The sequence below is a fragment of the Haliotis asinina genome, chromosome 1 (assembly GCF_037392515.1).
Source record: "Haliotis asinina isolate JCU_RB_2024 chromosome 1, JCU_Hal_asi_v2, whole genome shotgun sequence".
Taxonomy (NCBI): Eukaryota; Metazoa; Mollusca; class Gastropoda; order Lepetellida; family Haliotidae; genus Haliotis; species Haliotis asinina.
In genome coordinates this window covers 13,991,948-14,013,927 of record NC_090280.1, presented here as the reverse complement: position 1 = coordinate 14,013,927, position 21,980 = coordinate 13,991,948, and the positions used below count along the sequence as shown (strand labels likewise).

Genomic DNA, 21,980 nt, shown 5'->3' with positions numbered 1-21,980 from the left:
AGGTTCGCTGACATGGTTGACACATGTCATCAGTTCCCAGTTGCGCAGATCGATACTCTTGGTCTTGATCACTGGATTGTCTGGTCCCAGACTCGATTATTTACAACCCACCGTCATATTAGCTGGAATATTGCTGAATGCGGCGTGAAACTAAACTCACTCACTCACTCACTCTGCCGTCAATGCTAATTTTGTCCTGTGACCGGACAACTTTAACCATCATCAGATGTATCCCTATGTTGGGCACGTGTGGGATTTTACTACCGTCACTGTCCACCAGTAACACATTGGTTTCCGCATAAGCAAGATAATATATATGTCTATTTGTTCATGATATACAATATCTTCAGGGGAGTTGTCCCTTAAGGTATTTGTGTACATACTCCTCCATCACTGTACGTCCCCCTTTCTTGGCCCAGGACAGGATGCTTCCTCCCGAATTGTCCACTTGTGATACATTAGCTCCTCTACTCACGAGAAATTCAAACACGTTTGTATGGCCTTTATACGCAGCGTTCATCAAGGGTGTTTTTCCGGATTTCGATATACTGTTGATGTCAAGTTTCTACGACAACGTGTTTCACCATATCCATGTTCCCTGTCATGCAGGCTATATGCAGAATGGTGTTGCCATAATAATCTACAAGGAAAGGATTAGCCCCTTTTTGAATGAGAAGGTCAAATATTTGTATTCGTCCAGTCTGAGCTGCAAACATGAGTGGTGTCATTCCATCACTCTTGTCTCTACGGTTTACGTCTTCTACACTCCGGGACAGGATGCACCTCACTCGTCCCAGGTGCCCCTTTCTACAGGCATCGTGAAGTGACATGTCCTCTGACGTGTCCTGACTGACAGTTTTGGGTGGTGGAGATATCTCGGGGTAGTTCTGCTTTCCGTCTGTAGATTAATATATAATAATAGTAAAGTGACATCAATGTACCAGAGCCGTCCATTGCATTAGGACACTAACAAGGATGTAACCCACTTATAAGTTATAATGTGACGCTGTTTTACGTCACATGTCCACAAAGGCAATGTGTTTTCTTAATTAGAATAGAAGCTATAAACAGACACAGTAAAAGACACACATGCACCTGCACGCTAGGCTCTTGTTTTCCGTCTAGATTTTTACAGGCTGGATGATTAAAGCTGTTAACCCTCTTACATGGCTTGGCAGGTCACAAAGACATGAAACTTCCAAATCTTGTCGATAATCTTCTGCAACCCTCTGTGATACAAACTTGTTTTTGTGTGTGTATATATTTGTGCGTGTCTGTGTCTGTGTGTGTGTACATGTGTCTGTAAAAGTGTGTGAGTGAATGTGTGTGCGTGTCAATATGTCTGTGTTGAGTGAGTGCGTGTGTATGCGGCTACGAGTGAGTGAGTGAATGTGTGTGCGTGTCTATGTGTCTGTGTTGAGTGAGTGCGTGTGTATGCGGCTACGAGTGAGTGAGTGAATGTGTGAACGTGTCTATGTGTCTGTGTTGAGTGAGTGCCTGTGTATGCGGCTACGAGTGAGTGAGTGAATGTGTGTGCGTGTCTATGTGTCTGTGTTGAGTGAGTGCGTGTGTATGCGGCTACGAGTGTGTGAGTGAATGTGTGTGCGTGTCTATATGTCTGTGTTGAGTGCGTGTGTATGCGGCCACGAGTGAGTGAGTGAATGTGTGTGCGTGTCTATATGTCTGTGTTGAGTGCGTGTGTATGCAGTTACGAGTGAGTGAGTGAATGTGTGAACGTGTCTATGTGTCTGTGTTGAGTGAGTGCGTGTGTATGCGGCTACGAGTGTGTGAGTGAATGTGTGTGCGTGTCTATGTGTCTGTGTTGAGTGAGTGCGTGTGTATGCGGCTACGAGTGAGTGAGTGAATGTGTGTGCGTGTCTATATGTCTGTGTTGAGTGAGTGCGTGTGTATGCGGCTACGAGTGAGTGAGTGAATGTGTGTGCGTGTCTATATGTCTGTGTTGAGTGAGTGCGTGTGTATGCGGCTACGAGTGAGTGAGTGAATGTGTGTACGTGTCTATGTGTCTGTGTTGAGTGAGTGCGTGTGTATGCGGCTACGAGTGAGTGAGTGAATGTGTGTGCGTGTCTATGTGTCTGTGTTGAGTGAGTGCCTGTGTATGCGGCTACGAGTGTGTGAGTGAATGTGTGTGCGTGTCTATGTGTCTTTGTTGAGTGAGTGCATGTGTATGCGGCTACAAGTGTGTGAGTGAATGTGTGTGCGTGTCTATGTGTCTGCGTGGAGTGAGTGCGTGTGTATGCGGCTACGTGTGTGTGAGGGAATGTGTGTGCGTGTCTATGTGTCTGTGTTGAGTGAGTGAGTGTGTATACGGCCATGAGTGAGTGAGTGAATGTGTGTACGTGTCTATAACTTATAAATACGTTTGAAGAATTACATGGGAGAGACAGTGAATAAGATCAAACCTTACCTCGTACACAGACAGCTTTACCAGATCGTTTCTCTATACATCGTCGCCCGAGATTGCAGGTTCTGGTTGTACAGCCACAACCCGAGACCTTCAAACACAGGAACATGGCGATACGTTCTTTGTTACGTACAGATGTTGTTATGTACAAGTGTTGTATTGCACACGTTGTTATGTACAAATGTTGTAATGCACAAGCGTTGTTATGTAAAAGTTTTCTTATGCATAAGTGTACAAATGGTGTAATGTAAAGATGTTATGTACAGGTGTTGTAATGTACAGCTGTTGTTAGGTAAATGTGTTGCTATGTACAAGTGTTGCTATATACAATTGTTGTAGTGTGCAAGTGTTGTTATATACAAGTGTTGTTATGTACAGGGATTGTTGTGCACAGGCGTTGTTCATTGTATATTCTATAGTGTTGTATTGATATTAGATTCACATCAGGCCCCGATTTCTCGAAAAAAAACCTTAAGTTTTCACTCAAATCTCAAACTGAGTTTCACAATTTGAAACAGCTGAATTTTTAACTCAACTGCATTTCTAAATATAAAAACCCAAACACCTTAAGTAATCTATCCACGAAACTCAATTGTTTAATATAGTTTGCGTTTTGTGCCGATTTCAGTTCATTCTGTGAAAAGTGTTTTCTCAAATTTGAGAAAAATCTCAGACTTAAGTCAAAACTCAGACTTAAGTTTGTTTCGAGAAATCGGGGCCAGATGGTATTGGTATCAGATTGATGCTGATCAGGTTCAGCATTGATTCATTTGACAACAAATGAGTTTTAAAGACGTATTATTACTTCGAGAATAATAAAAAAAGGTTAAAAAGGAAGAAAGACAATTTCGGAATAGACAATAAATACAATACCCTAAAAATAGAAAACATTTTAATTTCCAGCTCTGTAGAAAATAGAGATCGTTTAATCTTTTAAAGATTAAGAAAGGCTATTCTGCCTTAACTATTGATAGGTTCTTGTGTTATAGTTTTAAGGGTAATCCAATATTTTATTCAGAGTATGTTCTCGGTGTTTTAGAATTGCTTCGAATAATTTTGCTTTGAGTCGATTACTTTCTCGTTGTTTCATCTGTGTTTTTCGCTGTTTCTAGTATTTTCCCATTACTTCAAGTTTCAGTCAAAAACGAGAATCAATTGATTTTTTTCAAATTCTCGAAATTTCAAGTATTGTTCGTTGCTTAAAAATTCTTTCCAAAACTTGAAATTTTTGGGTGTTGCTTCGTGTATTTTCTCGTCACTTGAAGTTTTTGAAAGAAAGTTAAAGGAACGAGGGAATAATTGAAGAAACGAGTAAATAATCATTGAACGAGACAATTATTGAAATAGCGTTTTTGACAGAAACTTGAAGTAACAAGAAAATATTTGAATTTGAAATTTGTGAAAGAAACATAAAGTGACGAGAAGATATTTGAAATGTCAACGTTTTGAAAGGAACCTAAAGTTACGAGAAAATACATGTATCTGAAATTTCAGGTCAGAAGCTAATAATAAGTCATAAAGTCCAAAGGTAAGGGAGAAATGATCCTCAGGGGATTTCTTTTCGGGGGAGTGGGGTTCCACCCATGTGTAATGTGCGAATCCCATTTCTGGTGCCCCCTTCCGTGATGTTGCAATGATATTGCTAACTAAAAACCCACTCAAAAAGTTATACTGGGTGGTGATCCACCTTCATGGCGGTGGAATTGTAAGAAGAATTGGTCACGAAATCCTGCAGATATCTCACCACGGCAAAAGCGCTCAGCATCTGTTAAGAAAGAGGTAAACTATGGCACCCAATCTAAAACAGGATGTATTGTAAAAATGCGTCGAGGTCTTTTATCATGTAATGCTGACCAAGTCGCGAGCCGGACCATCCGATCCCGATTTATCGCCTCGATAAATAAGCATGGGTCGCTGAAGACCAGTTCTAACGGGGATCCTCGTGGGTGCTTTTTCAAGATTCTAATACTTTCAGGTATGGACTTACAACAAATTATCAATATGCAAATTCAACTTGTAAAGTTGAAAACTAATGTGAAGGAAGAAGCCCGTGAAATCGGAGTTAAAACGATTCCCTAATTTCACCCGAGCTTGGAAGTGGTTCAAAAGCTATGCTGCTCTGCATTTTTCTCGGATGCACCGGATCGGACAGAAACCGCTGTCACTTTCAAGTTCTGCTTTATACTTGGACGAACGACAGTTTCCTGCCACGCAGTAGTTCACCATCTCAGTATTTGTTTATTGAATCGAACACAAATGTAGAAAAAATAAGCATGTATTTACAAAACCCAATATCTCTATATACATACAACTCAGCATATTAACCGATAAAGCAGCCAATGAAAGTCTTTGTTATACTTCAGTGCACGCCCATAGGTTCTGATTGGGTTCGGTATCACGGCTGCTTCTTTTCGAGGGAAGGCAACAGAAGGACAAAATATTGCACTTTGGATTTACGATTGCATGTTTATAATAATGTTTATTTGGGTTGTTTTCGCAATCGGAAATGTATATTATAAATTATGTCATGAATAAATTATATTTGTTTTAAATATGTTTGGAGTTTAGACTATATAAGCTTTAAGCAATAAAGCCATTCTAATCACTGTACCTATATGATACTGATGGGGTAAGATATTTAGAATTACCCATCCCCTCAGGCACTAACTGAATTCTACTTACTGATGGTTCTTTCGTTTTGCATACGAAAGAGAATAACTTCTAAGACCAAATAAGGTACTTAACTTTAGCTTAGTGAGATGTAAACTAGATACTCCAAAACATTCAACATCTCAATCCAGCGATCGGAGTAAGAACTATATCGGTAACACATATACATCTGCGCATAAAATACTGGTAATTATGTGACAGATGATAATATGCATGATAATTGGGTGAATATGAAATATCCCCACAATATCACAACGTTTGATCATGTCTTCCTATCAAAGATATGAAGGATACCTTTAGCGCATTTGTCAGATGCAGTTTCGAATTAGATGCAAAAGTAATGAAAATGATGTCGGGCCCGCATCAAGGTTACAGGCGTGTTTTTAAGCTTAGCAATTGACTTGCATTTGCAAGTGTTTGTGAAAGAAACCTGCTTTTATCAGAGAGTAATTGTACTTACATTGGAATGATTCTTCAACAGACTAATGTATCCTTCGTCAGTCTTCCTTGACCCATCTCTTGATAAACGGCAGGTTAATGTTTCAGTGTTGTATTCGAAATTCAAACATGCTCCATGTTCAATACATTTTTGTTGGCACATCTTTATGCCAATGTTCCTGAAAGTCACAGAACCATTCATCACAGACTCGGTCATCTCAGGTCGACAGTCCGTGGTACTTGATGTGGAAAATAAAAACAGCAGAATAACTGATACATTTAGGATTTGTTTTTTACAGTCGCTTAAACAACTTAAACAACTTAAACATCCTTGTGTCATGTTGCAGTGTTCACAGAGGAGTGAATGTTCACGTTCTGGTACACGTCGAAGACAAGCCTATGAATGGAAACAATTAGGTAGAAAATATGCACAATACTCTGAGCACAAGACCACACAGAAGACATGTCGATAAGACCAGTGAAATATACTGCCACAGATAATCACAAAATGATACCACAGCAACTGCTGCTACGATAACCGGGAAAAAGCACTCAGATTATATCGTAACGTTAAAAAAATGTTCAGAAACTGCGTGACAGAAAGGAGATATGTACCTAAACAAAAAATAAGAAACATAAATCCAGATCTATTTCTGACTACATTTGACAAATATTCTCACTCTTTTGGCACTTTCATTTTTCAAATGATACCGTTCAAAATGGTCTTGCTTTGGACGTACCAAATGCACCACCTTTGTCACTTCATCGTGATTATACAACGCAAGAGACTGAGAACCCCTTTTGTCATCTCATTAAGTGAACTTCTCATCTGAAAAGTCAGGAACAAGTGCCTTAGACTGACAACAAACGATGCATATCCCTGTTCGATCAACTGGTCTACACCATTGTGTCTTCTACTTAGATCTAGATAGCTATGTCGACACCTGCGTAGCCCTACGAACTTCTTGAGCCCGATCTTAACACATTGGCTACGATCAGCGTTAAGAATTCTTTAGGGCTATGACGGTTTCAAGAATACGGACCCTGGTCCTGCTCGGCTCCATTACCAACACTGCACAAGTATACATGCTACAGAAACGTAACTAATAGAAAAAGGTCAAAGCGAATATGTTTCCTTCTAGTTAGTTTGAAGTATATATGCATATACAGGAAGAAAATAGCTAAGCATTCTTGGAAATTATCGATAATGAAAGGACATGCTATGATGACAAAAATAAAGAATTCGGCGAATCATTATCTCAAGAGGATAACCTGTTGATATTTTCTTATTGTCAAACTGTATTTTTGCAAGAGGCATTAAATACCCTAGAGTATAGCTCCAGGGTCACGACACCAGGGTAGAATATACAAGGAATGCTCAACTCCTCCGTTTGTGCACAGTTCACCAGTAAATACTACCTCGTGAAATCCTTGCATTGTTTGTTAAAAAAGTAAAAACGACCAAACTATTTTAAAGTTTTCCACTTTCACCTTTTGCAAATTGACACTGAAAGCAGTTTGTGTCATGGGTTGCACTATCAGTATAATCGATAGCATTCAGTATGTATGGGACTGGCTGTGTATTTTCCGTACATGTGTCATTGTGACAACACCAGAAACGTGTTGCTCATCCAGAGCAATAAATCTGGTCTATAAATCAGGCTGGTTGGCAGAACATACATCGAACACCTAGCAGCGGGGGCCAGTTTAGTTTTCTTATTCAACAACATTCTGCAGTGTCTCGCTGATGTGGCATGTACAACAATATTTTATCAGTTATGTTTGTTCTCAAAATAGTTCTGTTTGTCTTAATATAGAATCTCTAAATGCCAGGGTCTAAGAAATCCTTAGAAAAGAAGGGATATTTTATAGTTTTTGATAGACATAAATGCAGACATTTATTTTATCCAAGAAACCCCTAATTATGTGGATGATGAAAGGTTTCGGATAGATCAATGGGGCTGTGATATTGTTTTTAATCACGGGAGGGCGGACAGTTGCTGTGTCTGGTATTAATGAAATATATAAAATCTTTTAGAATAATATGTCCCTTGATTTAGTGAATATTAAAATTAATGGCACATATTACCAGGATATTAATAATTAGGTCACTAATATTATAAGAGATAGGGACAATTAGTTTTTCCGAATTAAATAGAATATCATTCAGTCCAAGTTATAAGTCCAATCGTAGCGTTATTATGGCTGGTGATGAATATAGAGAATTCCCTTGATTTACATCTTCTTGTTTTTTATTCTTGACCACACAGTTTCGGGGCTTGTTCTTGCCAGGAAAATGTATATATTCATCATTTAGCATCTTCCAAAATGCCAATCAACGATCCTTCCCAGGACGGTCTTTGATTAAACGATGCTCAGTGAAGTCTGCGTGAATTAATCGATGAATATAGTTTACTCGATGCTGGAGAAGTCTTAATTTTCATAAGAACGTTTTACTTATTCAGTCAGTGATTGAATATTGTGCCCCCTTGTACAAAAATATCGAATCTGGTACAGTTAAACCTAGAATTAATACATACCATTAGTTAGTTTCTTTCGAGATACCTTTTGAAGACCAGATCAACTATCACGTGCTTATGTTAACAAAATAAGTAATTATTTAGACCATGTAGATGACGAACTCAATAACCCACTCCCAGAATGGGAAAGGATCAAGTTTGTAACTATGAATATTTTTTTTAACTTCATGTCAACTAATTTAATTTCGCTCGTCATTGACGCTGTAACAGGTTCCCGTGCACTCCTCAGAAGAGGGTGACAACTGGAATAAATGTTACCCGCTGCCAAGGTGACCGGAAATCTCCACCCAGATGCTGTATCTCTAACAATCGCAAGACGTGGTAATATGACGCATCCTGTGGGCGGAAGCATTCCTGGAAATTATCTATAATCAAATATATCAGATGACATGCCATGATAACAAAATCGAAGAATTCGGCGAATCATTATCAAAATCTCAAAAGAGGATTTTACTTTTATGTGAAGTAATAGGACGCATGCAGTGCACGGTGTTAGAAAACCGTTTAATTAGCTGGTTTTGAGTTCACTTTGTACACAATTTTTATCGACTTTCGCTGCTTCATTTACACGATTTTATACATTGAATCGTTTGCAACCACTAAACTTAAACATAAACCCCAGTTTTTAAAGCAGTTTTTAAGCTTGTCAGAATATGTTTCACTGATTTTAAGTCAAGTCGAAAGTCGGGAGGCAGACTCCATTTTGCAATCTTCAAAATAAAATAATATTTTGTACATTAACATGGCGGTAAGATGAAAACGTTGTATGTTTCTCGAGAGGGTAATTCATCTACCAGGCGAGTGATGACACTGCTACAAAGAGAAGTACATCATACCATATTACCCCCGAGAGAAGCATACAACTTATAAAGTAGAGATTATAATAAACATAAACAATAAAAAATACCCATAAAGAGGAAAAGAGGCTCATAAAAGAAGTAGCTACTTTAGGGGATATGTTAATAGACAACCAGAGAGAGGATAATGTACTAAAACTTAAAGAATTGTGTTACGGGGGTGTATTTTCTGTAAATTGTGTTAATGATTAAGCGATTGTTATCATTTTGTCACATTGTTTTGACTGATAGTTGTTGTGGGTCATATTTCGTATCAACAATGTTCAGTGCTCTTAGTATTTTAGTGGCAGGCCTTTAAGGTAGTGCTTTAGAGTTACTTATCTTGACTTCTTGCTTTTACTTCAAGGAACCTGCGAGAAAGTTTTAAGTTGTTGGCGATGTGGTCGCACAGTGCTCGAATAATCAGGAATCAGCGACTGTCTAGATATAAGGCTGGTTGCTGTGTTGACGACACACACGGATAACTGAAGTGCATTATTCGACCTACGTCATGTGCCTGTCTCTTCGTCAACGCTTGACCTACCGCTGCCTGACCACACAATATTATATTTGTGACCCATTACTTTAGATTTGATTCAGTTGCACAGTACATGAAACCTCTATTGTGATTCTTTGTATCTTCCTCTTGTTTGCTCAATACATATTACTGAAAATAGACTTGTCTGTATTCTATTTTGCTGGTTCTGAGGATATTTCTTATACCTTTTGTCATTTACATTTATAAACGTAACACTTGTCAGATGGACTGAAAGTTTTGTATGAAGAGAAACGTGAAAGTGTGTTTATCAGATCCATAGTAAGATGGGCAGAAAAGGGCACACGCTATTTTTGTTACTAACTTAGAAAGAGATAGGCAAAGAAAAAGTGTTCTATTATCGTTAAATAGAAATGATGACTCTTTAGTAAAGTGGAAAATGTAATACTTAAAGAGATATTTGTTTATTATGATATCTACCTTAGCAGCAACTCGTAAAGATATTATTTTTTTCGATCATGAACTCCCAAACGTAGACGACAACGTTAGACATATGGTTGCAAAAGCCATGGCTTACATGCTTAAGACTGTAACTGATTATCTAATCGACAAAGAGGAAAGCAGGATGTATACAAAACAGAGCCATTCTTGGTCAGTCTGCTAGAAGTTTATGAAGATAATGCATATCTATTCTTTTGGGGTATCGGAAAAGCCTCTGATTCTGTTGAACATGAGTTAAGTAAATATGTTATGGCATTATGTGACTGTTTGACAAAATCACAAAAAATATTCTATACACAATGCCACTTTAGAAAGTGGTCAAATGTAACATATGTCATATTTGGGATTTCATTTTCATAGTAAAGTACAAATTCTAGTATATTTTTGGTTGAGTCCCATCCGGGATTCGAATCCGCACCCTCAGAGTCAGCCGCCTCACCCGCTCAGCCACCGCTACTTCCACTAGTACTAGAATTTGTATTTTACTAAGAAAGTGAAATCCCAAATATGACATATGTGCATGTACCGTCGTGCTGACATTATAAGGAACATAGCTAACGGAATGTTATTGTCTAAACGATTTTATTGATGACATAAACGACGAATGATTCATATACACAAGTGCGTTTCTCTATACAACGATTCTCATTGACCCAATTGAGTGTTTTCACTAACAAATCTTTACTCTAAAAAACACGACTTTCCAAATTTTATATGTAAAATAACTAATCAGCTTTCAACGTAAACACTGTGCTTATATTTCACTCCGCTGGGCACATTTCTGAGGACGTTTCTAGGGGTCCCCCATACTTTCCCAAGTATAGTCATTTTAAATTAGCCAGATTTATGGCAGCAGTGCCATATACGTTAGTTCTCTTGTGACACACTCCGAATACCGACAAGTGATAATTTTGTTGAACCATTCGAATCCTAATTTTATCAACATATTGGAACATCTTCAGGTCAAACCGCTGTACGCGATATACCTGTTGCAGCCTTCAGGCTTAAGGCACATCAAACTCACTCGAATATATTTCCATATTCTCCCACCATGAAGAGATACAGGTGTCTGACACACATTTCAAGATATTTTATTCAACAATATTTAAAGACATGGATACTTACTTAAGCTATCAATTTTCGTTAGTCAGTGACAACCTTTGCAGTAATTGTTCATCAACCTCTGGATAAGTTTAATTGTTACGTGAGTGCAACGTTTCGATACAGATTCTTGTACCATTGACAATATCCAACGTTTGCTACCTGATTGCCACAAGCGTATTTAAAATACAACGTACAGTTGACAAATCAGTATCAGTTAGAAATAGTGCCATGATCCCAAAACGCCATTAGCACATTATGGTACACTTTGATTACATACAAAACATACCCAAAAATTCACTGACGTGTAGGTATAGCAAAATGTGTGTAGAACAAATAAATCCCCGTCCAGCTGTATTACAACAAAGCTTCGAGTTCACAGCTGCACCTATTGTAATGGACAACCCTTTGACACAAGGAGGTTAGACACTCTATGGTGACCTGCGGATTGTGCTGACATGGCTGCTGTGTACCCGATGTTGTCCTTGGCATTTATGTCTGTCATGTTATGTGATAGGATATACTTCACTATCTTCAAACGTCCAGTTGAAGAGGCCAGGTGTAGTATGTTTGAACCAAAAGTGTCTTTAAGGAAACCACTACCACCAATGCTCGCGAGCAGTTCAAACATTTTCATATTTCCACTGTATGCCGTTATCATCAGTGGCGTCCTCCCCAGCTTGTTTCTGCAGTTAATGTTGACTACCTCCTGTGACAAGATGTGCTTTACCATCTTTAATTGTCTCCTTATACAGGCCAAGTGAAGGATAGTGTTACCAGCATCATCCACCAGTGACACATTAGCTCCGATACCCAAAAGATATCTATACACGTCTATGTGCCCATGACATACAGCCTTCATCAGTGGAGTTGCTCCGGCCTTAGTTCTACTGTTGATATACATACTGTAGCCAGTGACTACATGCTGAACCATGTCCACACATCCCCCAGTGCAGGCCCAGTGCAGGATGTTGTTACCATAATTATCTAGTAGTGAAGCATTAGCTCGTTGTCTTATAAGAAAGTCATAGATCATCCTGTGTGCCTCCGATGCTGCCACCATGAGTGGTGTCGTACCATGCTTTTTGTCTCTGCTGTTAACGTCAGAAACACAACAGGCCATGATGCGTCTTACTAGCTCCAAGTCCCCTTTTCTACATGCATCGATAAGTGAGACGACCCCGGAGGTCTCCTGATTGTCAGTTTGGGGTGTCCGTGATCCCTGTGGGTATTTCTGCTTGCCATCTGTTGGTAGAGATGCTATCATGTAAGAATGACATTACTTTGTTAGCTTCATTAACTACAGAAAACATGTTTGCTAATACTACCCGTTTTCTAATGTAACACGTTATTAAGTTGACAACAGAAGCAACAGTGTTTTTATCTCACAGTGACGTCATCAAATGTAATGGGCATCGGTCACACTACTTTTCTTGTGAAGATTCACCAGCCTGCTCAAAAACCGTTCTGATGACATAATATTGTTAGAATATATGAGTCGATTCTTAAGTTAAAACTAAAAAGAAAAAAGAATCGTAACTTGGTGTAAAACCATAAAAAAAACCCCATCAATCCAGAAAAAATATGGTATTATTGTCAATTGCAATTATTGTTTACAAATTAATACAAATCGTTAAAACTATTACTGTGACAACAGTCTAAATATACAAAACACCCGTGTCCTTTACTGAAGGGCAACAAATACATGGTATTGCTTCTAGACGATGGTTACATAATGAATGTGATTTTACCATTGATGTAGACACCAGCTTCCACTAGATTGTGCCAGTAATAACGATAATGCCTAAGACCTTTATGAGCCCAAAGGAGATAACTTTGTGTTTATAAAGTACACCTTTATGACACCTACCAAAATGTAAATAGTACATTTTAGAGAGAGCATTTGCATGTCACATTTTGCTACATCTTATATAACTTCAATCAGGTTTCGTCAGAAGAATACAATTCGAATTTCCGTTTTCAAGTCCTCATTGTTTGGACGGTCCTACATTCTTGAGTCTGATAGAATCAGATTCAGGATGACATGCATAGACTGAACCTTACTTATGCCAAACTGAAGTGTACTGATTTGTACAGTTGAGTGGACCTGACCTGAAATAGGGGCCTTGGTCTTTCTTAGATAAACCGAACATAGTCATCTGTCCACCCATTATCTTCTTATGCCTTGATCTGCCGCTCATTTACATAAAACACGTGAGCATGACTAACGACTGGGTTAGTGGTTGTATCATATGCATGGTCGCCCTGGAGTATCCGATCCCCGATACATTAATGTCTGCCTGATAACATAGAACTGTTGCAGAGCAAGACCCAAGAGCACACAGCAGAAAATGTCGAAAATACTGGCCCCTACCTTTTACACACACAACATGTCCATATCGGGTCGACAAACATCTTAACCCCACTGTGCAAGTCTTGGATGTACAGCGACTGGTCGTGACCTTCAAACAAAAAAGGAAGGACCGTGAGAATACTATGTGGGTTTGTTGTCTAACGGTACACTCAACAATCTTATGTCAGACTCCGGACCAGGCAATTCAGTGATTAACATCATCATCAAGTACCGATGTACCGATGTAAGCAATACACATCGATCCCAGGACATGCATGAGCCAAGTCAGGGAGCCCCCAATACTGTTAGTCACCTTTCATGACAGGAAGGACTTGATGGAGATCAAATCTAACCCGGTGTTTCTCGGAGCCTTTTGGTCTGTAGGATTCTATAATGTAGAAGGGATTTATGTTTATGTATTACAAAAGTATAACCATATGCTCACTGGGTATCTGTCATTACCTCGGGAACAGCACGAATTACAGTATATACTAAAAGGCAAAAGACACGTAATACTGGAAGGGACCTTTAAGTATCAGTGGAGTATTTGGCCCTATTGTTATGAGTGTACTTTCTGTATATTTTTGTTATTAATTCAGTAATAATTATTATTGGGTCACAATGTTTAGTGTTTTGAATAGTAAATATTATGGGTCACATTACGTTTTAATATCTGGTCAACACTTTCAGCATTCTGATTTTCCGGAATTTACCTGCTCCTAGTTTTCGATGTTTACTTCCGGGAGACTTATTCTAGGGCATTCTACAGTGTTGACGATGTTTGTTTGTGCCTGAACTTTCTTGAATGACTTAGTTTATATATAAATAGGCTGGTTGCCGTTGTGACTTTGTATACCTTGCCCTCGTAACAATAGAATGTGAACGTAAACAACTTGTCTTTGTTCTGTTTTGCTGGTTTACAAGGGGATTTCTTAAATTGTTGTCACGGTAAACTCTTAACCGTAACACTATGTTTTTCAGATATATACAGTGGGAGTCAAGTTGGAGGAAAACAGGAATCGTGGCCGTATAGTGTGCTTAACCAGGTAAAGAACTGTTTGAGATTTTAGGTTAGGAATGTTTTTGCTTGTGGAAAGGGCAAGTTCTCACAAACGCAAGATTGAAATCGACATGCATGTGCATCATGCATCCACTCGGGCATGAATTTGACACACACACTCACACGCATGCTCGCACACACAAACGCACACACACAGAGAGACACAGACACACACACACACACACACACACACACACTCCACACACTGCATAGAAAATACTCTACTGAAACCATGAATATTTTGTTAAGAAGTACACATCCCAATAGACGAAACCTTAATTATCTTCCATGATCTTTCATCATGAATACGAGTCGGATTTCTTTTCGGATTAACTATAAGTGCTTTATGAGGTATTCCATAAAGGTCTGATAGTCAATTATACATATATACAAATGTACATCTCTGCATCAAGTACCTGACAATTGCATCCACAAGACAGCCTGATAATGAGGTAAAACAAATATTCCAACTGACAACTGTCTCCTGTTGAGAAATGATCACACCTTTTGAACATGCTGTTACGACAATGATTTCAGAGAGCGTTATAACTCAGAAGTTGACTGATCAGGTACATAGTAGTCCTCAGTGAAATCAGCTTAATGGATATGTGGATGACATTTATAGAATTGACGCAATGGCAGTTATTTGATGTCCAGTTCAGTTCTGTACTTATTACGTTTCAAGATTTTAAGATAATTGACTTGTCTTTCCAGTAACCTGAACTACTACATCAAAGGTGTGTCATCAGTATTTCATAGTGATTGATAAACACACAGTTATGGTGTTATCTAAAAGGAACGATGGACTCAGAGATACCGGCTGGTTTTGGAAGGGTTTGCCAAAGTTACTTACGTTGGAGTGATTCTTTGACAGACTTATGATTCCAGCCTTCTTCTCGGATTTCTTTAGTTCCTCCCTCGGTAAACGACACGTTAGAGTTTCAATGTCATATTCAAAATTCCAACAAGCTCCATGTTCAATGCATTTTACCTGACACAACTTGACGCCAATGTTCCTGATAGTCATCGAACCATCGTCCACAGATTTAGTCGTCTGATCTACACACTGCCTTGTTTTGGATGTAGAAAATACAAACAGCAAAATAACAAATACTCGTAGGACCTGTTTCATGTCTGGTGACAATTTTTGTAGCATCTTCCGGTGTGCGGAAGCGATCGCCTTAGGCTGCCGTTGATCGACTACGATGTGGTTGAATGTTCATGTCATGTAAATCTCGAACAAGAGACAATGGAGAGAGGCTATGTCTAGGACGAAAATGAACATAGTATTGTGAACACAAGATCAGAGGATACCTGTCGATACAGCTCCAGATTATTGGAAAAATGCTTTCACTAACTTGCACAAACAAACCACTTACACTTTGTTCCGGGCTATCAAGGATCAGCAGACATCAAGTGACCTCACCCGGAGGAGGTATGTGCCAGAATAGAGAATGAACATAGGGCATAAATCACGAACTCATTATTCACGTTTCTGACTACCCTTGACAAATATTCGTGTCATTACTTTGACTTTGTGATTATTTTAACTGTTTCCTGAGACAATGTAGTAGATAATCTGCAAACACCAAACAGCTATCAGGATCTCACACTTCAGCACCTCCTGAAACACACAATTTCAGTTCATTTCAGTTTATTTACATCTTGATTACAAGTGGCTGACGACCAATATTAATGCGCCTGTTTTGTTTTATACATACTTCTTTACTGCCTCATTCATGGTCACCCGTTTCTGTTTCCACACACAACAGGTTTGAGCCGATCGCCATTATACACTGGAAATGTACTACTCTATTCATCCCCAGTTGTGAAGATAAATATTAACTCACTCACTCATCACACGTAACTAGTGCTGAGAGTATTCCTGTCACTGATGTTTCACTGCAAACGTGCTCTACACATTTCCATAACTTTAATTATTATGGTTTCTTTATGCATTTGCTGCAGGTCCGGGGATTCGTGAAAATCCCGGTTAGAATATTGGTCTTCAGTAACCCATATTTGTCGTAAGAGGCGACTAACGGGATCGGATGGTCAGGCTCGCTGACATGGTTAAAACATGTCATCTGTTCCCAATTGCGTAGATCGATGGTCATATTGTTGGTCACTGGATTGTTTGGTCCAGACTCGATTATTTACAGACCGCCGTCAGCTGGAATATTGCTGAGTGCGGCTTAAAACTGAATTCACTCAGATTTTTTGCAGACGTTGTTATCTAGATTATTATTTCATACTAGATGTCACAGTTATCATATATTATGAAAATTGAATAATATTCACTTAGGATATTCCTGTGAAAACTTCAAGGTAACAATAATTCTAGTCTTAATAGGTTGTCCAGTTACATTTAGCCATAAAGCTGAGATAGACGCATGCATTGCAGAGATAAACTGACAAGAAGCACATTCTATAATATTTTATTGAACGTAATGTTGTTCAGAAGCACATAATATGTTCAGTACAATTGAAGTTTCCCGAGATACAGTTAAGAACATGGCAACAGATTTGCCAATACCTACAAAACTGGATCAATATGCTGTTTCGCAGCACGTTTGAATACAATTGGCTCCCCATGTTCATGACCCATATAACAGAATTGGCGCCAAAAAGTGTCAAAAAGTAAACAAGCAGAATCATATTAGATAAACTTTAAAAGGTTCGAAAATGGAAAATAATGCAACGGCAGAGTATCAAATGACTCCCTCTATTCCCAGTTTTAACGACTGTTTTCTTTGTACATGTACGCTCACGCATTGCATTTCCTCTATTAAGGCGCTCATGATGTATAGGTGATTCAGTTTCCTTCTGTGTTATACTATTGAACATACAACTATACACACATACGTCATACACAGAAGTCAACCAAACATACTGTGACATCACTATTCGTCACACGAGTGAGTGAGTTAAAATGTATAGCCACAGTAGTCACACGAGTAGTCACACGAGTGGTTCAAACACACACCATTATGATTTCCTTCACTAACTGGGCAAAGACAATGTCTTTGACAAAATGAGGTAATTAAATTCACATGTTGATTAGATCTCATTAATTACAGAGAGTACTCAAACTAATTCGTTATTAAATGTTATAATGTGTGAAAAAAACCCACAACACATTGGTTACACAAAGTGAATAGAACCACCAGTTTATCAAACAAATGAATCACTCACCAAAGTATAGGTTAGGTGACCACATACTTAAACATGTTGTAGAAAGTCATACACTGCACGATGTCCATAAAGCTTGGCTAGCATGGCTGCGGTGTCGCCATCGTTGTCCTTGGCATTGATGTCTGCCATGTTATGTGACAGGATGTACTTCACCATCTCCAGATGTCCCCCCATAGAAGCCAAATGTAGTATGTTTTCTCCAGTATCATCAACTGAGGAAATTCGAGAACCTTTCCTCACAAACAGGTCCAACATTTTCCTGTTTCCGTAATACGCTGCTCTCATCAACGGTGTCCTTCCATGTTTCCCCTTACTGTTAATGTTCACAAAGTCCTGTGACAGAATGTGCTCTACCATGTTGGCATGTCCTCCCATGGAAGCAAAATGAAGTAAATTGTCGCCGTCGTTATCCACCAGTGACACATTAGCTCCGACAGACACGAGGTAATCAAACACGTCTGTGTGTCCATGATAAGCAGCCTTCATCAGGGGTGTTACTCCGATATTTGTTCTGCTGTTGATATACATGCTGTACCTTGTGAGCACATGTTCCACCATGTCCGGATGACCTCCTGTGCAGGCCCAATGCAGGATATTGCGGCTTTTATCATCCACTAATGTTGCATTAGCTCCTTTTCTCACTAAAAGGTCAAATATCCGTTCCTGTCCCTTCCATGCTGCCACCATGAGTGGTGTCCTTCCTTTCTCCTCGTCTCTACTGTTGACGTCTACCACACTCCGAGATAGGATGTTTACCACCCGATCCAGGTCCCCCACCCGACAAGCACCGTGAAGTGTGAGGCTGTTTGAAGATTCATGGCTGTCAGTGCTATTTGGTGGAGATGATCCAATGCAGTTCTGGTTGCCATCTGTAGATTTGGCATATTACTATGATACAATGACATCAATTACTTCTTCATTCCTTACAACAAAGAGACAATAAAAAACCCGACTAACAAATAAATAAATAAGCTACTAGTAGGGACTGTAACGTGAATATTTGTTGTACGGAAAACGTTTCTAAACCTACTTGAGCTTTCATATCAGGTCTTCATATCTATACACAGCCAAGGAGTAAATATCCTGCATTAAAATTGAATAGAATGATAAATACAACATATCTACAAGCGAAACACATGTAAAATCACCCTGAATTCTTTACTGGACTTGTGAACGTAGTCAGTGTAACGCTGGAAAGTGGCACAATCATTTCATTGCCAAGTCTGCTTGGAAGTGTAAATGTCTCCAGGCAATCCTCTTACATATGGGAGAGTTTTAGCAGCTATACACCAAATCTCTGTAAAATGGAGCCAATAACCTTGACTTTCTGTGAAAGTTTTAACTGGTAACACCTCCTTGAATATGGACAAATCAAGAAAAGTGAACATTCCCTTGGCCAGTCACAGTCTGATGAAAATGCAGGTTCCGCTATACAGAGAATTGGTGTATAACTGTCTGCTGTACACGATCATCTCGGGTCGAGTAAATACAGAACTGGGAATTTAGAATGGAATACCACTGGATAGAATTACACTGAATATGCTCGGGAATCTGCAAGACGCTACAAGGATCAAATATGAGTCCCTGTCCCAGCATTTCTTGCGATCAGATATCTGGCATTATCTCCTGTGTGTAGTTGTGGTAGTGCCTGTATTGATGGACTGGTGTGCATACACGATGCTGACTGACTTCTGTGGCATTCTGAAGGGTTTGTGTTTCGGTGAGTGATCACTACCTGACCTGTCCCCATCATCAAGCAATATTCATACATATCCTTGGAGGTAGGATAGCCTAGTATTTGATGGCGTTCGCGCCTCACAATGAAGACCCGGATTCGAATTCCCTACATGGGTACAATTGTGTAAAGAACATTTCTGTTGTTCCCCGATGTGACATTGCTGGTATATTGCACAAAGTGGCGTACAAGACCATACGTATACTCACTCACTCATGCAATCCTTTACGGAGGAGACTATATATCAGGCCCGTCATTTTTCAGGTCACCCCACGAAAATGTAAAATAATGGCAAAATGAAAACAATAACAAAAAGGGCCAAAACAAATCAAAGCAATACCCCCAAACAGAAGAATAAAGAAAAAGAGGAAAACGTCAAGAAGATTTGGCTGGTTCCATGTGAACCTTCCTCAGGTGAACTGGCGGAGGAGGCAATCATTAGGTATAATCGGTCTGGGACACTGTAGTCAACAAAACCGAACATGTGAGTTTTTCAGGAATATCAAGGGTTTGTTATCTTATCCTTTTTATTCTCCAAATCATTATTTTCGTTCCCAGCAACACCATAGCTTGCAATAGTACTGTAAATGTACGTCTGTTGATAATACAAGTATCGTCCTTGATGCTGGCCTCTACAAGTGAACAAGTGAACTGAGCAGCCGTTACCTTGTACACAAACAGCCTTTCCAGACCGAGTCACCACACATCTAAATCCGAGACCGCAAGTCTTGGCTGCACCTGGAACTAGTCGGCAACTTCAAACAAGAGAAAGAACTATGTAAGATTATATTTCGTTTTTAGTATCATACGATTTACATTCTTATATATATGTCATGTATAACCACATGTATATGTTATACTTCACTAGGTATTTTTCAGAACCTGTCAAGTAACTGAAATGAAAAAATATCTCTGCAACGGTCTCCGTAGAACTGTGAAGGACTAGAAACTGTTACGTAATATATCATGACTGGGATTTTGCTGAAGTATTTTCCCAAATAGATTCAATTGTGCTGAAAGGATTCCAGATATTATGAAAACCCTTACCCGAATCACCTGAGGTGTAATCAATATAACAAGACTGTGCATATACAGTATTTGGGGATCCATATTTATGCAACTCCTAGTCATGCCCTGAGACAGCAGGTGTGGTTTCTCCTTGATGATATTGTTTTGTTATGCATTCGCGCTGTAATTCCATTTCAGAACGAGGGCCCATGCGGGTAGCATAAGTACAGCAAGTCCCCACTGACTTTAGTATGGTTATTTAACTTCAGTTATTGGTGATCTATAGCCCGTTTGTATTTGGTACTGTCTGCAGTTATTTCATTTTCAGATAGCTTACTACTTTTAAATATATTTCTGAAAAACTCTAACCTTTTCCCTGTAAAAGTAGCTTGTTCTCGTCGCGATATGGCTGAAATATTGCCGATATGAAAGTAAATATTAACTCACTCACTCTCTTCAGAGCGTGGGGATATAGCTGAGAGGCTTTGCTTTAGCTTGAGGTGTATCAGCAAGAACTACCATCGTATAAAGTGCCAGATCACGTCCATGTCAGAATCAGAAAAGGATCATGGGTAAATCTTTGAACGCTTCTAAATGACAGTTAACCAAATTTGAACGACCTAACAAATTAAACCATGGAAACTTTCTCAAAAAGAATGTCCGTCAACCGGATGACTGTATAACCGACATTATACCAATTTGGCAAGAGTTTATTGGCATGACTCCCACGGCCAAAAGGCATGAGCACACAATGCCATTTAGAAAGCTGTAAAATGTAAAACAAAAATATGTGATATTTGCAGTTATCTGCTCAGTACAGATTCTACTAGGTTTATCGGGACGGTGGGGTAGCCAAGTGGTTAAAGTGTTCTCCGAACCTGGGTTCTATTCCCCACATGGGTACAATATGGGAAACGCATAGCTGGTGTCTCTCGCCGTGATATTGATGAAAGATAGCTAAAAGCGACGTAAAAACACATACACTCACTCACTAGTACGTTTATGTACTTATGTGCCACCATAATGTGATATGGCAGGGGTTCCAGGACAAAATATCATCAGTCCACAAAGCCTCTTATAATTGGTCAGAAGAACCTTGCGCTCTACTTGGGACTTCCCTTCCTTAGTTAAGTACAAAGACCTTTTCGCTCCTGAATTTCTCCCAGGATAAGAACACATGAAGTCTATACTACAAGCTTGGCGGTCAAGATTAGTCACATTTAACTAAGGGTACCTTAACGTAAGGTAGATTCATGCAACGGGACGTCAACCTTAGTCAAGGTAGAAGGTAAAGCTTCACAAGATATAGTTGTTTTGAACAACGGGGCCCAAGCTTGCATCAATCCAAGAAAGCCTATATGGATGGCATGAGCAGGACATTTCCAAACGGACGCCTCATTAAGTATAACGATATTTGATACTGTTTTTGAAGTTTCCAGGGTCTATTAAATGATTGACTTGATTTTACCCACCGGTACTACCATCATCATTCTTAGAACCCATGCTTGCCATATAAGGCCACTATGCTTGTCGTAAGGGGATAACGGGATCCGATGCTCACGCTCGCTGACTTGGTTGACACATGCCATCGGTTCCCAGTTTCGCAGATAGATGCTCATGCTGTT

The 21,980-nt window shown here is 39.3% G+C and overlaps 1 protein-coding gene across 1 annotated transcript in view; it reads right to left on the bottom strand.

Annotated features, from left to right (window-relative positions):
• Positions 1 to 557: 557 nt before the first annotated feature.
• The window catches only part of LOC137295063 (putative ankyrin repeat protein RF_0381), a 30,955-nt gene continuing 9,532 nt past the window's right edge, over positions 558 to 21,980 (bottom strand). The window contains exons 2-4 of the mRNA XM_067826375.1: positions 17,672 to 18,481; positions 11,911 to 12,249; positions 558 to 898 (exon numbers count right to left, since the gene is read on the bottom strand). Of these exons, the coding sequence (XP_067682476.1) occupies positions 558 to 898; positions 11,911 to 12,249; positions 17,672 to 18,481 (1,490 nt within the window). The remainder of the gene's footprint in view (positions 899 to 11,910; positions 12,250 to 17,671; positions 18,482 to 21,980) is intronic.